Source organism: Gobio gobio (genome assembly GCF_949357685.1).
Source record: "Gobio gobio genome assembly, chromosome: 10".
Classification (NCBI taxonomy): domain Eukaryota; kingdom Metazoa; phylum Chordata; class Actinopteri; order Cypriniformes; family Gobionidae; genus Gobio; species Gobio gobio.
This window is the reverse complement of record NC_137116.1, coordinates 38,644,797-38,666,801: the sequence shown is the minus strand read 5'-3', so window position 1 is coordinate 38,666,801 and position 22,005 is coordinate 38,644,797. Positions and strand designations below refer to the sequence as shown.

At 39.1% G+C, this 22,005-nt stretch overlaps 2 protein-coding genes across 2 annotated transcripts in view; one reads left to right on the top strand and one right to left on the bottom strand.

Annotated features, from left to right (window-relative positions):
* The first annotated feature begins 1,071 nt into the window (after positions 1-1,071).
* capza1b (capping actin protein of muscle Z-line subunit alpha 1b) lies at positions 1,072-15,930 on the top strand. Its single transcript, XM_079827961.1, has 10 exons — positions 1,072-1,178; positions 3,578-3,641; positions 4,372-4,423; positions 7,899-7,962; positions 8,266-8,472; positions 8,604-8,683; positions 13,581-13,659; positions 13,745-13,816; positions 13,914-13,976; positions 14,063-15,930. Exons 1-10 carry the CDS (start codon positions 1,140-1,142, stop codon positions 14,201-14,203), a joined length of 861 nt encoding a protein of 286 aa, XP_079684087.1. The 5' UTR covers positions 1,072-1,139; the 3' UTR covers positions 14,204-15,930.
* The window catches only part of cttnbp2nlb (CTTNBP2 N-terminal like b), a 26,438-nt gene continuing 20,176 nt past the window's right edge, over positions 15,744-22,005 (bottom strand). Inside the window, exons 4-5 of the mRNA XM_079827958.1 lie at positions 21,510-21,617; positions 15,744-19,480 (exon numbers count right to left, since the gene is read on the bottom strand). Of these exons, the coding sequence (XP_079684084.1) occupies positions 18,191-19,480; positions 21,510-21,617 (1,398 nt within the window). The 3' untranslated portion in view covers positions 15,744-18,190. The remainder of the gene's footprint in view (positions 19,481-21,509; positions 21,618-22,005) is intronic.

Below are 22,005 nucleotides of genomic sequence, written 5' to 3'. Positions count from 1 at the left end.
GTATATTGATGCTTTGGCTAATTTGTATGCAAATCAAGTAAATTTAAGTATTAAAGTTGAATGGAGAAAATAATAAATAAAATTGGATACCTGGGATATTAAAAAGCTCAAGTAGCTTAATTTATATTTCAGACAGTAGATGCAGTGCATTTATGGATTTGCAGTGCAAATATGCCATGCAGATTTTATTGTTATTATTTTATAATAACATGTATTATTTGTTTGTTTTTTCTTACACACTTTTTCAATAAAAACGTATTTCAATCAATTTGATGTTGTTTAAAGTAAGCATGAAACAGATTTTCCAATAGTCTTTTCTTCCCTGTTTTGACATATAGGCCTATTCGTATGGAAGCCCGTTTCCGCCACTAAATAAAAAAATAAAGAGTAATTGCGACTTTTTTTCTCACAATTGCGAGTTATAAAGTCAGAATTCTGACTGAGAAAAAAAAGTCAGAATTATGACCTTATATCACGCAATTGCAAGTTTATATCTCCGAATTCTGACTTTATATCACGCAATTGTGAGTTTATATCTCAGAATTCTTCCATATATTCGGGTGAAACGGCTTCTAAAACAAGAAAAAATTTAGGCCTATGGCAAAACTTGATTTTGTCCATCGGGAATTGATATGATTGTTGTGATTAGCTATTGCTGCAATCTCATGTGATTGACAGGTCGTCCCGCCCTCGTGCCAGTAAACATAAATACTGCAATATTCCATACAAAATAAGAACGGTCCATTTTTTATTACATTTTAACTTTAAAGAATCGGTTGAGTGAATGATTCAGTGACAAAACGTGCTCACTTGTTGCCACCTAGTGCGAGATATTGTACAAGATATTGTAACATGCAGAAGGTTCAGTGAATTAATCTTTTTGATGAACTGACTCAAACGATTCGAGTTATCAATATGAATTAAAAAAAAAATCCCCATTAATAAAGTGCACCTCGAAGTTTTCATGCTCCCCTTATATGCTTTCCGCGAGTTTATTGAATGTAGCCATGAAGCGGGAGGGGAGAGCAGGAGCAGCGCGAGGCGGTGGCTCGCACTCCGTTTTGCCCTATTATGGTCACGAGCGTGACAGCGCGCGCTACCCAGCATGCGCCGCGGCGTGAGGCTCCGCCACAGTCAAGATGACCGACTTTGAGGAGCCGCTTTCAGACGAGGAGAAGGTAAAAATAAACATTAAGTTAACTTTCACAAACCGCTTAAATACACGCGCTCGTATGTCCTTATATTAAAGCCCTCCGCTTGCAGAGGGATGAATAGGTGCTTCCCGGAAGAAGCGCGAGGTAGTCTAGCTGGTTAGCAGTGTGCTAATTTGTGAGGAAGTGAAATCGCAGCTTTGCACTCCCGTGCAAAACACAGAGACCTGACTTAATAACAGCGATGCACCGAACAAACAAGCAGTATTTTATTTTGTTGTCTCGGGTAGTACGTTAGTTAAAATGGCTGTGTTGTTTTCAGTGGTGTTGTGAGCGTCAGCTGTTAGCCTGTTAGCTGTCAGAGTGAGTTCAGAAATAGATGTCAGCAGATCCACCCACTCCGAACCGAGCCGTTGGGCTTTAACGGGCCGTGCTCCGGTAGAGTTACACATGTGTTGGGCAGCAGATGCCAGAATCCGACTGACACGACAGCCATCTGAGCCGAAAACCTCGGCCGGATGAAGTTACGACCGCAAGAGCGGGTGTGTTTTGCGGTGGAAGTCTGCAATCTCTCTGGGTTTGAGCGGATGGTTCACTCAGAAATGACTGTTCTGTCATCATTGATACACCCTTGTGATGTTTCTGAAACACAAAATGAGTCTCGGTCACCGTTCGCTTTTAATCGCATCTTTTCCCATGTGTTAAAGTGAATGGTGACCGAGACTGTCAATCTTAGGTTCTGTCACTTTGACAGTAGCTTTGCTGCAGGCCAGTAAGTGCTGACTGATTTATTCGTACTCTTTTTCGTTCTGTCTCTGTCAGTAAAAGCTCCATTTAACCGCCACATATTTTCTTCCCCTTTAATTACATGTGGTCATTTTCTGCACACTGTCAAAGCTTTCAGTTACAGGCTCAGCTGACTTCCCCAGCCAGACCACATGGTAATTAGACAGATTACCAGATGCTTCCCTTTACGTTTACCTCTTTCCCTTCTCCTCATTAAATGTGTTTTGCTGGTCAGAAATCCTCACTGCTCCTGTCAATTGGTCCAAAAGACATTAGCTGTATGCTTTGTGTGATCAGTGAAATACAAGTAAATGTTAGTTCTGGTTATGTGAATGAATATTGTTTCATTACACTTTTAATAGACAAAGTTCACCCAAAAAAATGAAAATCTTGTCATCTTTTACTTTCAGCATGTCTTCCCAAACCGGTATGACTTTTATTTTCCTTTGGATCACAACATTTTTTTCTCTTTTTTATCAATACAAGATAAGTAAATGATGTCCAATGTTTTAATTGTTTTAAATAGTGAAATATTACAATAATGTTAATTTTTTTATAATAATAATAATAATTAGTACTATTATACAGTCATATAATTGCACAATTTTGGGCCAACTTTTTTTAAAATCACATTTTAATTCACTACTGCAATATTTATCAGAAAAATTGCAATTTTATTTTTTCTACCGCCATATCATTGACTTCTATTATATGGACAAAAACAGTTAAAAAGCATTCTTCAAAATAGCTTATTTTAGTGAACTTTCGTTAGCACACAGCCAGTGCTGGGTGTAACTAGTCATTTGTAATTTGTTACTGTAATTTAATTACTTTTCCCATGAAAAAGTAAAGTAAGGGATTACTCTTATTTTTTTCTGTAATTTAGCCTAATTAGTTACTTCTGATGTAATTGAACTAAATACTGTGTATAGACTGTAGAACAATTATATATAAAAATGTAAAGTCTAACTTTAAAATGCATGTTTGTATGTATCCTTCTCACATTTTGTAATAATTTGGTTAATAAGAATACTTCATGTAGTTTTATTTTATTTGAATGAATTAAAAGAGCAGTTCCATGTCCATCCTTTAATTATTTAACTAGTTGAGGTTGATATTGGATTTAGAAAGTAATGAATATAATTAAATATAAGCAGTTAAATAATTTTTGGAGAGTAATTTGTACAGTAATCTAATTACGCTATTGAAGATGTAAGTTGTAATTAAGTAATTACTTTTTTTAGAGGATCTTACCCAACACTGCACACAGCAGATCTGATGTAAATTTGTCCTGGTCTGAAACACAAAGACATTTACAGTAAGTTTGAGAGGATATTTGAAGCCAGGAATAAGTTGTTAGGTTTGAGTAAGATGTTTATGGACATTTATTACTGTGGGTGATGTGGTTTTGAAGTATTAACAAAGTGTTTATGTGGTAAGTTTTGTGTTTTTGGAATGTATGAATTGTTGAGATCTCGGCTGTGTGTGTTATTGAAGTGTTACAGGGTTAATGTATGGGGTAATTTGAGCTCTGGAGTCACCCGCTGGAAACTGGCTGAGATTCAGTAGTGCTGAAGCCACCGTGTTTTAGGAAGGCAAATATGTGCCCGCTCGTAATTTATTATGTGTTATTTCTGCAGGTCCGCATCGCAGCTAACTTTGTGACCCACGCTCCCCCTGGAGAATTCAACGAAGTCTTCAATGGTGAGTGTCATGGTTTCCACAAAAATATCTTATGTCTTTAACATGAGAAGAAATGTTTCTTGAGCACCAAATCAGCATATTAGAATGATTTCTGAAGGATCATGTGACACTGAACACTGGAGTAATGGCTGCTGAAAATTCAGCTTTGACATCTTAAAATATAATAAAAAAAATACTCTATTTTGATCAAATACAGTACTGTATTTTTGATTTTTTTTTTACGCAGCCTTGGTGAGCATAAGAGACTTCTTTCAAAAACAAACAAAAAATAAATAAAAATTCACTCTGACCCCAAATTTATAACCGCTAGTGTAGTTTGTCATGTGTGCACACACTATACTACAAGCCCGACAGCAGACCATGTGCATGAACTACAAGATTATCTCCAACTGAAGCTACAATCCTAGAATATCTCACTCAATCTTGCGCTTGTAGCAATAATAGATTTCATGCTTGACACCATCATCAAACAACATGGGGGGGAAAGGCTTGTGATCATTTACTGATTTGCAGAGAAAGGGTAAAAGAGAAAGAAAAAGAGTTGAAAAATATACACAAGATGGTGTTCGGGATACATCAGAATCTGTTTGATGTTTAATTATGTATTTTTGCTTCCGCTTCACAACGCATTGCAACTCTCTTGCAGTTAAATTGGCGGTTCCTCATTGGGACAAGACTTCAAACCAGTTTTTTTGCTTGTGATTCATTTTTAATCTTTGTGTTTTTGTAGATGTGCGACTTCTCCTCAACAATGACAACCTCCTTCGGGAAGGGGCAGCACAGTAAGTTATTTTGCAGATATGTGTCTTATGTTTTAGTGGCAAGAAAAAAAAGTGAATCCCTTGGAATTTTCTGCAGTAATTTGCCATGATATGTGATCTGATCCTCATCCAAGTCACAACAATAGACAAACACAATGTGCTTAAGCTGATAACAAACAATTCTAATTAATTATGTCTTTATTGAACACACCCATTAAACATTCACAGGGCTGGAAAAAGTAAGTGAACCCTTGGAGTCAATAGCTGGTGGAACATCCTTTGGCAGCAATGACTTCAAGCAAGCGCTTTTGGTATCTCTGGATCAGACCTGCGCACCGTTCAAGAGGAAATATTTGACCATTCCTCTATATAAAACTGCTTCAGCACAGGCGCATTTGCAGGATGTCCTCTGTGAACAACTCTCTTGAGGTTATTCCACAGCATCTCTATGGGGTGAAGGTCTGGGCTCTGACTTGGCCACTCCAAAGGTGCATTTTCTTTTTCTGAAGCCAGTCTGTGGTGGATTTACTTCGATGCTTCGGGTCATTGACCCTGAACAGCCACCGTGACAATATCCTGTAGGATATTTTGTTAAACTTGGGAATTCATTTTCCCCAGGCAAGAGGTCCAGGCCCCCGGGGCAGCGAAGCAAGCCCAAATCATGGTGTTCCCTCCACCATACTTTTTGATGTTGGTAAGCTGTGCCCTTTTTGAGCTATAAATAGTACTGAGTATTCTTCCTGAACAATTCAACTCATTTCATCAGTCCATAAAACATTTTCCCAATAGCGTTGCGGTTTGCCAAGGTGCTCTTTGGCAAACTCCAGGCACGCAGCAATGTTTTTTCGGGATTGCAGCAGCTTCCTCTGTGGTGCCTGTTCAAAGACTTACGTTTGGTAGACCCATGAACATGGATGTATGCCAATTCAAGCCTTCAGGTTTTACTCGTGGGTGGTTCTTTACTTCATTAAGGATTCTGCGTTGTGCCTTAGGAGTCATCTTAGCTGGGCACCCACTTCTAGGAAAAGTAGCCACAGGAAACTGTCGACTGATGGATGCCTAAACACTTTGAGATTGCTTTGTATCCCTTTACAGCCTTACAGAGATCAGCTACTTTTGATCGGACGTCTTCAGAGAGCTCCTTTTTGCGAGGCATGATTCACATCGGTTGATGCGTCTCACAAACAGCAATCTTAAAATGTTTGTCTTTTATCAATCTCAGTAGCTCTAAACCACACCTTCAAACTCATTTCATTAATTGGACTCCAGGTGTGCAAGCCACTGACTCCAATTATCTTATGTTGAAGTAATTAGTCTATGGATTCACTTACGTTTTCTTTCAGCACTGTGGGTGTGGTTTAATAAAGACACGAGAATTTTGAATGGTTGTGTTATCAGCTTAGGCACATTGGCCCTCATTTATCAATCTTGCGTAGAAACGGGCGTATATGTTGGCGTAAGATTATGCTTACACTCCTCTCACCGCCTGATTTATGAAGCTGTGCGCACCTCTGAAATCCAGGCGTACGCAAAACCTGCCCTTGATAAATGCCGTGCTGAAAACGATCGTCATTAGAATAACACGCCCCTATATATTCAAGTCTCATGCCTCCCCCACGCCCTCATTTTACGCCATGGACACTCGGAAGACGGCAATGAAGCGAAACTTCTCTGACGTGGAGATCGAGACCATCACCAGGGAAGTGGAAAAAAAAATTGTTTTATTTGGGAGTTTAAAGAGTGGGATTAAAGGCGCCCACAAAAAGGTGTACGGTGGAAATCCAGTTTAAATAGCTTTTTGGATGAGAAATTACCTATCACAATTAATTATTTTACAGCACATGTTTTGAAATAATATGCATTTAATTTCGTATCACATCACATGTATTCGGGTGTACAATAGTGATGATGATGTGATGTGGAGTACCATTCATTCACATTAATATAATTGCATGACAATTTGTTAGATTCTTATTATTATTATGATTTGTATTATTAATGACGCTTATTGTTATTTAGAAGAAGAATTTCGTTATTATTATTATTTATTTTATTATTATTTAAAAGAAGAAGAATGTCATTTTTATTATTTTGTCAGTCTGAATTATGTTCAGTTCCAGTCCGTGCGCAGCTAACCGGGCCTAACCAACGTCAGGTAAAGCGCACAGGCTCGCAACTGGAAGAATATCAAATGCTTTGGTAAAGTCACACAAATTAAACATTGAAGTCCATGTTGCACAAAAATAAACACTTAAATTTATAATTACTTCCCTATTCGCACGGGATGTGGGGAGCTCTGGTGATTTGTAATAATTGCAGAGAATGTCTGTGATCTTAATCCCGTGCAAATCGGCCATGTCTGTAATATGTAAAGTAAAAATTCCCCCGCAAATGACCTACCATATTTCGCCGGACACCGAGGTCCTGTGATAATATTAGTCCTGTGCGAATCGGCATCTATTTGGCCGGGATTAGGCGGATCGTATATAATTTTTGCAAGGTTTTTGTGTCCTGTGCGCATTTCTATCTTTATCTTTCACGAAGAATGGAGCTAGGCTGCATATAATGCGCACCGTTATGACTTCCCGTGCGGCCGCGCGGATTATAGACTACTACTTTCACTTTAGAATGAGCACAATTTGGGAGTAGCCTAATTGCTTGAATGGTGTGTTTAATATTATTCTTAATGAAAAACACAAAAACAGAACAGTACAATGACAACTCGCTTAAATGGGCACTTTTACATTAGCTTTGAAACTGAATCTTCCGTCGTATATTGTTATTATACGAAATTATTTGTAGGCCTATTACTAAAACAATCAAAATGATATCGATACGACTGTTTATAATTTCATACAGCTATATAACGAAAAAACATTTTCAAGTAGGCCTAACATCATATCCGGGAGATAAGTCAGTAAATTCGAGTAAAATCACAGTTTATCTCGTGCGAATGCGCCACGCAAAATTCAGATGTGGGGGAGTAATTTCTAAATCACACGAGGTCCCCAGATAATACTTATCCCGTGCGAATAGGGCTTTATTTGTTGTTGTTGTTGTTGTTGTTGTTACAGTGGGTCATAATATAGCATATCTTTGTCAGTGCGTTTTGTGGTGTTAGGAATTGTTTTTCTGCGCATTTTCGCACTAACTCAAAACGTGCGTACACCACCTCCTGAGCTAGTGTAGGATTTGAGCGTGCCGTACGCCAACGTCCATATTGATAAATCTCAAAGTCACCGTGGTTTTGGGTGTACGCCAGGTGTACGCTGGAAAATTGGTGTACGCAAGATTGATAAATGAGGGCCATTGTGTTGGTCTATTGTTGTGACTTAGATGAGAATTGGATCACATTTAAGAGCAAATTACTGCAGAAAACCAGTTCATTCCAAGGGGTTCACATACTTTTTCTTGCCTCCTCAGATGCACCTGTGTGTAGTTTAAAGTTTGTGTTTATAAGGAGTCATGTTGCATTGTCTCTTTCTCTGTTTCACAGTGCCTTTGCTCAGTATAATATGGATCAGTTCACACCTGTCAAACTGGACGGTAGTGAGGAGTTGGTAGGTTCATGATTTGATTGCAGTTCAGACTCACAGATTCAGTTTTGTAAATGTGCATGTACTTTAACTTCCTGTGCTGCCCTAAGACTCTGTGTTAGTTTTGAATTGAGAGCACACTATTGATACATTATTTATTCAAGCTGGGTGTAAACTGCTCGCTGGAGATCTGTGTGTGCTTTGTGTGTGTCATTAGGGCAGGTATGGTCATTGTACCGTGAGTGTTTGCTGCTGCGTGAAGACGGCTGTAGAGCTCTGTGTGTGATTAGTTCTGTCTAATGAGCAAGGCGCATCCTGTTCCTGCAGGTTCTGATCACCGAGCATGGAGATCTGGGTCAGGGACGGTTCTTCGACCCACGGAAGCGGGTTTCATTCCGTTTCGATCACCTCAGAAAGGAAGCGAGCGATCCTCAGTCTTACGAGGGAGAGACCTCCCTCCGGTCCTGGAGAGATGCCTGTGATGAAGCGCTCAGTGCTTACGTGAAGGAGCACTATCCCAGTGGAGTCTGCACGGTACACGTTTCCCATGGGAATCTCAACAGAATAATATGATTTCTGTTTGCACTTTTACATGTATGCATTGCAGCCACTATTTGTGAAGTCATGCTCCTTTGGACACACGTGTACTAATGTTTCTGCTGCAGGTGTATGGGAAAACTGTTGACGGTCAGCAAACAATCATTGCTTGCATTGAGGGGCATAAGTTTGAGCCCAAGAACTTTTGGTGAGTAATGTTCAGTGATTCCTCTTCTTATAGGTGGCTCTCTGGTGTACTTTATTCTAATTGCCCAATCACAGCATTTAAATAGTCATATAATGTGGCAACTGATTTCCTACATAACGGTTTCATGTTACTTTACAGTGTCTTTCATCTCACATAATAAATTAAGTTAAACTCGTATCATTATTTCATGTTTATTTATGCATTTACACTACCATTCAAAAGTTTGAAGTTTCCAAAAAAAAAAAAAATTTGAAAGAAGGCTGCATTTAGTTGATTAAAAATGCAGTAAAAACAGTAATATTGTGAAATATTACAATTTAAAATGACTTTTCTTTTTTAACATATGTAATTTATTCATGTGAAGGCAATTTTTAGCAGCAATGCTAATTAAAGGTTTTGTTGGAATGTGATACTTTTCCCCCCAAGATTTTTTGAAGAAAAGAAAGTTCAAAAGTCAGCATTTATTTGAAATAGAATTCTTGGCGCAAAGCTGGGCTTAAAAGTTAGTTATCAAGCATCTCAATCATACTTTAAGTGAAGTGTAGGACTAAATCTTAAGTGTCAGCCTTGGAGTTGATTTACGACACTTTGCTGTGCCACAAACAGGGCTGCGTTCAGCCCCGACAAAACGTTGCAAAACGTTTTTTAAACGGTAACGGTGCTGCGTTGAACACCCTGTTCTGTTGACGCAAGAGTTGTAACTATGGCAGCCGAGAAGGCCATTCTTTGTGTTCTTTTTGTGGAATTTTCGGAGCCTGATGAAATCGATATAAATACGTGTTTAATACTTCAAATACATGCAATCACTGCCCTTGCCGTCCAGAATAAAAGACAACATCCCAATCCCATTTAATGAACATTTTTCATCTCCTGGTAATCAATTCTAACTTAAATCATTTTATTTCTAGTTCTTACTTTTTTAATAGCTTGTATTTTCTTTCTCACTTTATGTCAAGCAATTACCATATATGAAATTTGGTATATAAATAAACTTGCCTTGCAATTAAGCTAAAGATATAAATAAATACATCATCATGTTGATTATATATATATATATATATATATATATATATATATATATATATATATATATATATATATATATATATATATATATATATATATATATATATATATATATATATATATATATATATATATATATATATATATATATATTAAACTCTTACGACAATCATGTCTTCTAATACCAGCAGACACATTAAACAACTTTACTTCCATTGTGCGAGCTGTCTCTTTAATACTGCTTGGTTTATATACATTTTGCCGCTGATTGGGCTGACATTTGACACACCCACCAAACGAGATCAAACGCATCTCAAACCCGTTGCACACCGTTTCCAGGAAACATGACGTTCAACCGGAAACCGTAGCAAAACGTTGCGCACCGGTTTGAGCTTTGAACGTGCCCCAGGATTTTGGATGATGTCATAGGCATGAACCAATCACTGAATAGATGTCCTTATTTCAGAATATTCTCAGATAAATTCACATTGAATGGTATACATTCAACACTAGGGTTGGGTACCGAAACCCTACTTATATAACTGGTATGTACCGCACCGAATCAGAACGCAGATTTCGGTTCCTCATTTCGGTGATAAAATTCAAACGTGCTTTCGCGCTTTGGCTGGCACCGAGCCAGAGACAGACGCTCAGCGCTGGTCACATCACAACTCATGACAACTATTCAGTGTTTTCAACCACATCATGTTTATTTCAGACTTTTAAATGCTCATAAGTAGGCTACTAGCAAAAAACACACGCTGATGTCTATGAAAGCGGCTATGACAATCCTTTCAGACGGTTATAATTTGACTAACGTTACGTGTTTTATTCACATCAGATACATGCACATTATATAGTAACTATATAGTTTACTCTATTCTTCTTCCAGTTCACTGGTCACTTACTTTCATGTATTTCGTGAGACGAGAATGAACTCAAGTGTTGTAAATCCGACAGATCCAATTCTGAGGCGCAAACTAACATGGCGCCGCCCATTGCGCTTTATAGATCAACAGGGTTTCCGCGGGGTCATAAAAAGTCTTAAAATGTCTTAAATTTCAAAATCTAAATTTTAGGCCTTAAAAAGTCTTAAATTCTCTGAAGTTTTGAGTTCTAGGTCTTAAATAGTTTTAAACAGGTCTTAAATTGTTCTGCGTCCATGTAACGCTACCTCTAATGCTCATTGAAATGCTCCCGCAGCGCTTTTGTGTGTGTGTGTGTGTTTATTCCGGGCTGTTGTAGTTCTTTCTTTCGCTAGTCCAACTATAGTTCGCTGTATTACAACTACAAATGAGACCAGCATGCATATTATATTGCAGCCAATCAGCTTTCATGTTATTGGCGCGGGTCTCTTTCGGATTGTACCAAAGACACATCAAACGGATTTTATTCTTCAGCTTCAGTTCTCCAGTTCTTCCAGTTCACGCGATCGTGAAAGCGAAGGTGAATCTTTCTCACATCTCGCATAATGACCAAATAAAAGTATGATATGCCCGATAGCACTAAAAATAGTTAATTAATAAGAGTTAGTTAAAAGCAATGTAAATCACAAACTCAATAGACACACAGACCGATGTCAGAATGGCTGTGGATTTTGTGCACGCGTTTGCCGCCTGTCAGCTCGCGCAAGTGTACCGAATGTGTCTTTTTCTAGGCTTACTCTTGAACGATCATACACACATTAATATCCCTATGTTCTTATTGGCGGTTATGTCTTGACTCTTGAGTAAAAAAGTTTGGGACGTGTGTCAGTATTGTATCTGCACATTACTGTAGTTCTTAAAGTGAAAGCATACCAATATAGCTTATGTTGGTGCTCCTGTCTGTGTGTTAATGTTAAACAAACAACAACAGGGAAAAAAACGTTACTTCAACTTTAAGCACTGTTTGTATCCGTATCTTTAGGTTGTATTTATTTGTCCTATTGTAATTGGTTAATAAGTTTAGTACTTATTAGTAAAAACGTAGTTTTACTTATATTAAGCAATTGCTTACTTGTAAGATTTTGGGCATATTTCCCACCCAAAGCGATAATGTTATTAAAGCTAGATAGCACACCACTTTACCAGCCTTTTTTTGTAATACCAAACAAGATTCATGCATTTTGTTTGTTTTATTGTCATGTGTGACTATTGTGCATCTACGGTAATATGGTAAATGTGGCATCCTATGCAAAAAACAAAACTGGAAATGACCACCACAAAATCAGTAATTTTGATCTCAGTAGAAAAAAAAAAATATTTATATATATATATATATTATAGTGAAATCCTGAGATTGAGCTATGAGGAAATGCAAGTTTACTAATACTTTGTTCAATTTGAATAAATTAATTTGCTTTGCAAGTAATTTTGTGATTCTGCATTTCCTTTGTACGTTTTTTTTATTGCGTGATATAGGACTTAAATATAATCCCGAATGGTCTTAAAAAGTCTTAAATTTGACTTGGTGAAACCTGCAGAAACCCTGATCAACTAACACACATTCACTCACACATTTGAACATCAGATAGTTTGACACAGTTAAGAAGTTTGTGAATATTTTGAATAAAAAGAAAAAACGAAATAAACCCGATACAGCTGAGCTGTCAGCGCTATTGCGGCTGCTGTGTGTCATGTGAGAAACATGACGCGTCGCCATGGAAACATTAAGGCGATGTGTTCTAAAATATTTAGCCAGAGAATATGATCATATTTCAAAATAAAGCTGAAGCTCGAAGCTGGTTTGTAGCAGACCGAGAATACAGACGACTGCTGTTATTACTGTAACTGTTATTTAGAGTTATATTAGGCTTGTTGTAGTTGGGTTAGGTGGCTTAGGTTTTACTGTGAATTTGTAAATAAGTCAATAATAATTAGTAAATAAGTAAGTTGTTTTGTATTTATTTATTTATATTCATACATTTAAGTATACATTAAACTTTTAATAAATGGTTCAATTTAAATAAATAAATAAAAAGCCATTTAATGTCATCCACCTCGTTTTGTGGCCTTTTTTTTTTTTGTGTTCAGGCACCGTTTAGGCACCGGTACCATTTTAAAAGTATCGGTTTGGCACCGGAATCGAAAAAAAACCCAAACGATACCCAACCCTATTCAACACACATTTAACAATAAATCATTTTCAAGACAATAAATGATATTATACACATTTGAAATTAAACGTTTAATTAAAATGTTTAAACTGGTGTGCTGTTAACCTGCCTATATATGGCCAAGATTTTTTTATATAATCAGCCACCATGGATTCCAAAAGAAAACCAAACTAGCGGGAGGAAGAAGCGCTGACATTCAGCCCAACATTATCCGGCGCTGACAAAGATGATGCCTGCTCTGTCCAAACGATACCGTTTGATTAACTGATCATTGTCAAACATTTCAAAAACATTCTTCCTCTTCTAAAAAGATTTGCGCACATCTCTGTCTCCTCAGTGCCATCACAAGCCCCTACTGGCAACTCCTAACCACTTGAGAGACCTTGTCTTAAATAACTGCTTTTATACTTAAGTTTAAAAGTAGGAGTAAATTTCATGAATTCTCAGCACTTAAGACTAAAATGGCACTTTGAGAAGCTTGATAAAAACGGGCCCAGTTTAATAATGTACAGCCATTCGCCATTTTTAGTAAATTAACCTTTACAAACTTTAGTCTTTTCCTGTTTTGCGATTATGATCAGCAGACCCAATTAAGTCAAAATTTGTGCTTTTCTATACAATTCTGTTCTGAAATCTTTGCGAGTCGCTGTACAACAGTCTAGATTAGAATTGTTCAGTTCAACCATGCCTGAAGGTGTGTGATTCAGCCTAGAATGGGTTGATTGTACCTCGACTCTCTGATGATCTTATCATCTGGTTATTCTCTCTTGTCAGGAATGGCCGGTGCAGGTCAGAGTGGAAGTTCACCATTAGTCAGTCATCAGCTCAGGTGGTGGGAGTATTGAAGATCCAGGTGAGACCTGACAGGCTAGAATAGTGGTGATGAGGAGAAAGTGTGATGGTGAAGAGTTTGTGATAAATCATTTGGTTTCCTACAGGTGCATTATTATGAGGATGGTAATGTTCAACTGGTGAGCCATAAGGAGGTGGAGGAGTCCCTTGTAGTGAATGTAAGTAAAAATGTTATTAAACATATCAACAAAGTGGGTTTTGATGTTTGTGGATTTAAAGAAGATTTAAAGTCAATTCCTGCCTTTTTATCTCTAGAATGAAACCCAGACTGCCAAGGAATTTGTAAAAATCATTGAAAATGCTGAAAATGATTACCAGGTGAGAATTTGATCTGATCAACACGTGTACGTTTTTATTGATTATTTTATATGACTTGTACATACCTAATAAATGCTTCCCTCCAGACGGCTATTAGTGAGAACTACCAGACAATGTCAGACACCACCTTCAAAGCTCTCCGCAGACAGCTGCCCGTCACTCGCACCAAGATCGACTGGAACAAGATCCTCAGCTACAAGATCGGCAAAGAGATGCAAAACGCTTAGAACCGGCACCCGGTTCCTCTTTCTTCTGCTCAAACGCAGAGCCGGCCCTCGGAACACCACACACCGTTCGCGCAACGTGAAGAAGTCTCCCCCCCCAAAAAAAAAAATTAAAAAAAGTCACAAAACTTTGTTTAAAAGAGGATGTAATTTCGTTCAACTTTCTGTCATTAATGGACTTAGATGGGTCTCAGCTGTGGAAGAGGTTTAAATGAGAACTTGGAGGGAATCGTGGATCTAAATTATCAGCAATTATTGCTTTTCTCTCATTTACCCGCTCGCAAGAGTTTTTGTTTTGACTTTTGTCTTTTTTTTTTGTGAACTGTGACAGCTGCAATACTTCTGCAAACGGTTTTGTGTAATGCCTCACTCACTGTATCTCCAAACCCTAATCAGGCGACAACCCCGCCTTCCTCTTCCTCCGCCTACTGACAACCTGGAAAGATGAGATTTCCTGCTGTCCTGTCCTCAACTATCCAGGCTGTTACAGAGAAAGGATGAGGTTGGGAGAGGAGGGGAACGGGCTGTGTGTCTGGGTTTGGATGGCCATCTGTCTTAACTGCTTTCTCCGTATCTTTGTCTAACAGTGATTCACAGTCTGCTAAACTAAAATGGTTTAATAACCAAAAAAGACAAAATAAATAAATCCATGGATAACCCTCTTTGGTGGCAAAGACATCCAAATTAAGTCTTGATTTTTATATTTACACACCAGTTGAATTGTTTAGTGGTTCAGACTGTCTGTTACAGGTACTTGTGATGCATTTGGGATATCCACAGTCTGTTGAGTCTCAGTAATGAGAGCTCTGTCTGTGTTGCAGTTGCATGTTTCTGCCACACTGCTTTCACATTGACCTTAAGTCTTGTATGTCTTAAATGTTCCATCAAAGATCCTCTGTAACATACACCCATCATGTAAGACTGGCATATTCTCTCTCTCATAACCTTTATTTTTTCAGATTTTAAATCATGCAAAAGTAACGTCTACTCACAGTAAATGGCACCAAAATCACTAAATGGTTACTGAACTTTTATTTTTTATAAATCAACTGTTTGTAGCTTAAATCTGTGCAGATTCCACGTTTTTTATTTGTAGTAATGTTCTCAGGTTGACATACACCGATCAGGCATAACATTATGACCACTTCCTTCCAGCATGGGCACCCCATCCGCAAAAAACTGATGCACTGTGTATTCTGACACCTTTCTATCAGAACCAGCATTAACTTCTTGAGCAATTTGAGCTACAGTAGCCAGTCTGTTTGATTGGACCACACGGGCCAGCCTTCGCTCCCCACGTGCATCAATGAGCCTTGGCCGCCCATGACCCTGTCGCAGGTTCACCACTGTTCCTTCCTTGGACCACTTTTGATAGATACTGACCACTGCAGACCGGGAACACCCTACAAGAGCTGCAGTTTTGGAGATACTCTGACCCAGTCATCTAGCCATCACAATTTGGCCCTTGTCAAACTCGCTCAAATCTTTACACTTGCCTGTTTTTCCTGCTTATATTGATGAACAGAAAAAAAACTGTAAACTTAAAAAAAAAAACTTTTATTAGCTCAGAGAAAAAATACAGTCGTAAATTCGTCGAAAACCTAACTAGCTGTAAAAATCATCTGGACAAATGCAACTAATTTAACAAACTGTATTTTCATACGAATAGCTAAAAATTCAGAAACTGGTCTTGTAAGTCCCAGGTAGAAATATACAATTTCAGGTTCAGTGAAAAAAAAAAAAAAAAAAACACATTCCAGTAGTAAAAATCTAAACCTCTACTTACAAAAGGGTTCAATACAGTAGGAGAAATGGTGAGGTATTTAAAAACAGAAAAGTAAATGACCATAGAGCAGCTGAAAACCTATATATGTAGGAAAGGACAGATACATGCGTCACATTTATAAAAACACAGCATACTTTGTTCTCTCGTAAGCAAGTTCAGACTGTATGCTGCAGTCATGTGAGCAATACCTTCATGCCAGCAAGATTTTTTACACAAACATAAAATAATTTCTATTTTCATACTAGTTAAAATTTAAAGGTCAAAGTCTCAAAAGAGGACACAGGTAAGAAAAAAAGCAATTAAATGATGACATTAACTCATCTGTGCTTTTACCATGGTTGTTAATCATGTTAACTGGTGCTGTGGTTTCTACCAAGTATTCAATTAAGATTACATTTTTAAATACAAGGCTCCAGTATGAACATAATATTAAGAGCAATTAAGTTATATGTCAAGGCATGGTTGTTAGACCCAGAAATGCATTTTGATTCTAAATATCGTTAACAATCATTTAAACCATGTCTGAGGATATATGTGGCATATACATGCATTTTAACCCATGTATTCTGGTTTGGCTGATGTTTAACACCACCAGGTGGCAGTTTCCTGAGCAGCACTTCAGATTGACACTAGAGGACGATGTAGTCATGGTGCAATACAGTAGGACAGGTTTTCCATGACCACTTCATATTAGTTCCTTGGAAATATCTCCAGTAGTTAATTTCGACATTGACTCGAGAACAGCATCTGCATATCATATCATGACTGCTCAACAGAAAACCAACAGTTTATACATTTTACCATACACTTAATATATAAACGTCACACATTCACCTGACAGATTGAGAATTTTCTCATTAGTAGCCCAAGACTGACAAATTAGTAGAAGACTTGGTTAATCAGTATTGCATTTGCTTGTTTTCATAACATACTTTTACTTTATATACTTCCATTTTTATCTGTGCAGGTCATCAGGAATGGACTAATTATTTATTAGGATAAATAAAAATCTTTTTTGTGAAAAATAAAAACAGAATAAAATATATATCTTTTTTAAATAGTATTTAAATAGATTCAATCTTATAGTATGTAACAGGTTGGTTAAAGGGTTCGTTCACCCAAAAATGAATGATCCTCATGTCGTTCCAAACCTGTAAGACATTCGTTCATCTTCGGTACACACATTAAGAAATTGTTGAATAAAGTTTTTATTTTTGTTTTGTTTTTGCACACAAAAAGTTTTCTCGTCCCTTTATAACCACTAGAATCACATGGACTATTCTAATGATCTCTTTAATACCTTTCTGCCTATGGAAGAACGCTCTCGGATTTCATCAAAAATATCTTAATTCGTCGAAGATGATCAAAGTTCTTGGGGATTTGGAACAACATGAGGGTGAGTAATTAATGACAGAATTTCCATTTTTGGGTGAACTAACCCTTTAAGTTACGGGTATATGTGGTTTATGAGGACACAGATGTGTATAATGACATGGGTTTTACAACGTAAACATGGTTTACGAGGAGACTGTCCTCGTAAACCAAATGGCTTAAAAACGTACTAAACTGTGTTTTGTGTGATGGGTAGGTTTAGGGGTAGGGTTAGTGTAGGGGGATAGAATATACGGTTTGTACAGTATTAAAACCATTACGCCTATGGAGAGTCCCCGTAAACCAGGGGTTCTCAACCCTGGTCCTCGAGGCCCACTGTCCTACAGAGTTTAGCAAAAACCTTGATCAAACCTGTAGCTTTCTAGTAATCCTTAATCAGATGTTTCAGGTGTGTTTGATTAGGGTTGGAGCTAAACTCTGCAGGACAATGGGCCTTGAGGACCAGGGTTGAGAATGCCTGCCGTAAACCACATATTCAAGAATTTTTGTGTGGGCAAAATTTGACAGTTAGGACTAAGGTTTGTTCTGGGATACCAAAGGTTTTCAATGGGGCATCACCTCTGAGTGCACTTATCCAGGACTGTATCTGAGATACCTGTCCAGTGTGGATAAACAGGAATGTTTAATCCTGCGCCAGATAAACCTCCACATCTAAAACAGGGTACTGAAGGACAAGAATCGACAACTACAACACAACACAATCAGGGTGAACATAATCAAAGGAAACCTTGAGCTTCACAGAGAGTGCTTTAGATGCCATGGGAGGGAATGGAGTGAATAAGGCTAAGGACCGGCTGTGGACTCTAGGCTGGTTAACTAGATGACGACACGACCAAGTCAAGCTCTTTAGCATCTTCCTGACCACTGGTGAGACCACAGCTCCCAGTGAGCTCGGGGAAGTGGCTGGCCCTGCCAGAAGGAACCGGTGAGTTCGGAGACTGGTTGACCCCCTGCTTTTTGGGAGGAACAGGAGGGGGATGAATCTTCTCCGCCCTAGGAATTATCGGTGATCGGATCCCTGGTGAGAGAATCCCTGAGCTCTTCCCTGTCGGTGAGGAGGCAGCGGCCAGGTTGCGGTAATCAGTGCCAAAGGGTGAGTTGGACGGAGGAAGTTTACCTGCCACTTGTTGGTTCGTGAACCGTGACAGCACCTGAGTGACAGTGTTGCGGGCCATCTGCTTTGCAGTAGAATTGTCTGGAGGAGTAGGAGTGGCGGCAGTGGGAGAGAGGTCTCGGGGTGAGTGGACAACTGATCCACCGTGTTGCTGGTCCACCTCAGCTTGTTGCTGAAACTTGTGGCGTGCTGCTTGGAATCGTTGGTTGATGCCGGCCTGGTAAGAAGAGGGATAGGTTGGACTAGAGCAACCTAGAGAGGCCAGACGCTTGGTCAGTACAGGGGAAGAGCAAGGAGATGAGCTAAGGGAGGACGAGGCAGGACTGCTGGGGGAGAGACACTGTAAAGCCCCACTTCCTCCAGGGAGCATTACCCCATTGTCCACCAATCCCCCTTCCTTACACCTCTCTTCAGCCGGAGACTCTGGTTCTCTGGGAGTGTGTTGACCATTTTGTTTGTGTTGAGGAGACGATGCAACAGGTTTGCCATCGACTTCTGTTTGACTAAGAGAAGGCGTGATACCTGAAGTTTCTTCCTGTGGGATTTTAACTTTTTCTTCATTATCCTTTTCCAGCTTTGCCTTTTCTCTTTCTTTCATTTCATCCAACTCTTTCTTTAGACTATTGAACTGCTTCAAAAGCTCCTGATATCGTTTTTCTTCCTTCAGTAGTTTCCCTCTCATCTGCTCGTGCTCTGTATCAAATTCAGCCAGCTTTTTCTCAGCTCTTGCCTCTATCTGCTGAGCACGGGCATGTTCGCTTTCCAGCTCTTGCTTTAGGATTTCGATGGTACTGCTCTCATGTTCCAGTTGGTGGCTAAGATCTGCGACACGCTGGCTCTCCTCCTCTGCCCGTGCTGTAGCCTTCTGACATTCTTTAGCCAGCGTCGAGGATAACTGCTGCTGCTGTGCTAAATCTTCCTCAGCTTGGTTTGACAGAACTGACTGCTCACGTTCTAAACACTGGACTTGAGCCCTCTCAAACTCCAGCTGTGAAGAAGAAAAGCAAGGGATGTCACTTTAAAAATTCAAAGAAGCTAGTCGAGTCAGAAGGAATAACGTTATACTTAATAAAGATAGCAGACAATATACAGTACTATTGTTCTAGAGCAGAGGTGTTCAAACTCGGTCCTGGAGGGCCACTGTCCTGCAGATTTAGCTCCAACTTGACTCAACACACTGCCTGGAAGTTTTTAGTATGCCTAGTAAGACCTTGATTAGGCTGGCCACACACTTGAAGATTTTAAGCCCGCTTTTGGGCCCGATTTGCAACCCCCAACGATGTGGGGTGTGTCGGCTGATTGGAGGCTTCTCGCAAACCGACTTCTTGTCCAAAAAAATCCTCAATTGTGTGGTGTCATTACGATTATTTTACTGCTCCCGATTGCACCGGAGCCCACACCATCCCATATCGTAAATCTCGAAAATGTTTGATATTTAGAACTCTTGATCAGTCTGCCTCTGACTTGATACCCGCGATAGCCAATGAGAGCGAGCAAGCTTCACCAACCGGATGTTGTGTGCTTCTATAGCTAGGGTTGCCACCCGTCCCGTAAAATAAGGAATCGTCCCGTATTTACAAGCAAAATGATTTGTCCCGTATTTTACATAGGTCCACACATAGTTTAATAAACACATACGGATTTTGCAGTGTGGAGAATACTGATAGCAAATATAAAATGTTGGTGTGAGTCGTGAATGGGTGTGCCTTATTTTGCCACACTGAAGGTGGCAACCCTATCTATAGCCGACACTTGGCAGCCACATACATGCCACGAAAGTGTTGTATTGAGAAAGAAGATCACCCATATTCTTTTTTTTCTCCTTTGTCTTGCTTCCCGTAAAACAAAACTCACGCCAGGAAAACAAGCTGACTACGTTTCTTCCATTTGATTTTCTTCTCAAGTCACGTTTGAGCTCATCTCACTGTGAAAATATTGCTACAATTGACAGGTGTGTGGTCTCGCAGTCCCGACGAATCTTCTAGTGTGTGCATATGGAGGATAATAATGCAAAAAAATGGTTGAAACTGCCCTTATGTCTGTGGTCTCCCAGTTTTAAAATCGGTTAAGATTTGAAATCCGTCTAGTGTGTCCCAGGCCTTTTTTCAGGTGTGTTTAACTGGGGTTGGAGCTGAACTTCGCAGGACAGTGTCCCACTAGGAGCAGGATTGGACATCCCTGTTCTACAGCAATGGAACCGTTTCACCTTTTGTATGTCTCCCTCATCAGACACACCCAATTCAAGTCTTGCAGGCTCTACTAAAGAGCTGATAAGTTGAATCAGGTGTGTTAGGTGAGGGAGACATGCAAAACTTGCAGTGGTGAGTTGTCCCCAGGACAGGTTTGATATCTTGTTTACTTGATTCTCCCTGCCTCAAAACTGAAACAAATCTTTTAGATATCTGATGTCACAAACTTTAACAGCTTCAGTACATATTTTTGTGCTATATTTTGCTATCATGTATCTGTGTTAGTGTTGGAATGACTGTAACAGCAAAGCTAGTGAAATTAAGCAGGTTGTTCACTGCAGGGGAAGCACTTGAGGCCCATAAAGACAGTGTGTGTGTTTGTAAGGGAAACCCAGGGCAGGGCAGGAAGGGTTTTTTCATAATACTAGTCTGTACTTTGACCATAACATCACCTTATCCTAACCCTATAAAAACAGTAAATAACAATGGAATGTCTTCACACACACACGCACGCACGCACGCACGCACGCACACACACACACACACACACACACACACACACACACACACACACACACACACAGCACACACACACACACACACACACACACACACATAGGCAGACAGACTCTTGTGCACCACAGTCCATAAAAACAATGGAGCCTTTCCTCTTTAGAACAGAGACCTGCACTAACACTGTTACACAACAGAGGCGCACAAAATCTGCTGGCACAAGGAGCCATGGTTGCTTTTATTTAGCATTTTAAGATGTATTTATAATGGTACAGTGTGTGCATGTGTATATGTGTTTTGCCGTTGCCTGGTTACCTGTTGCAATAGTCTATCCCGTTCCCTTTCCAGCATGGCAGTGATGTCATCACCTGCAGCAGCGTCTTGAGCACGGCGTCGCGTCTCTTCTTCTAAATCAGCTATTACCTGCAGGCATACACACATTCAAACATCAGGACAAGGAAGATGACTAATTATGACTGTACCATCTTACTAATAATTACAGTAAGATTAAAACTTTCATAGTCAATTATGTTAATTTGTGTCACATTAATTGGGAAAATTACTGATTAAAATTGTGTCATTATTTACTCACACTGCCAAACCTGTATGACTAACTTTCTTTTGTAGAACATAAATGAAGATTTATGAGAATTTTTTTGTTTTTTTCTGTCCATACAATGGAAGTTAATGGGCACCAAAACTGTTTGGTTACTAATATTCTTCAGAATATCATATCTTTTGTTCTGCAGAATTCTCAGAATCAGAATCTCTTTATTAGCATTTAAGAATGTACTGGTGAGTATACATGTTA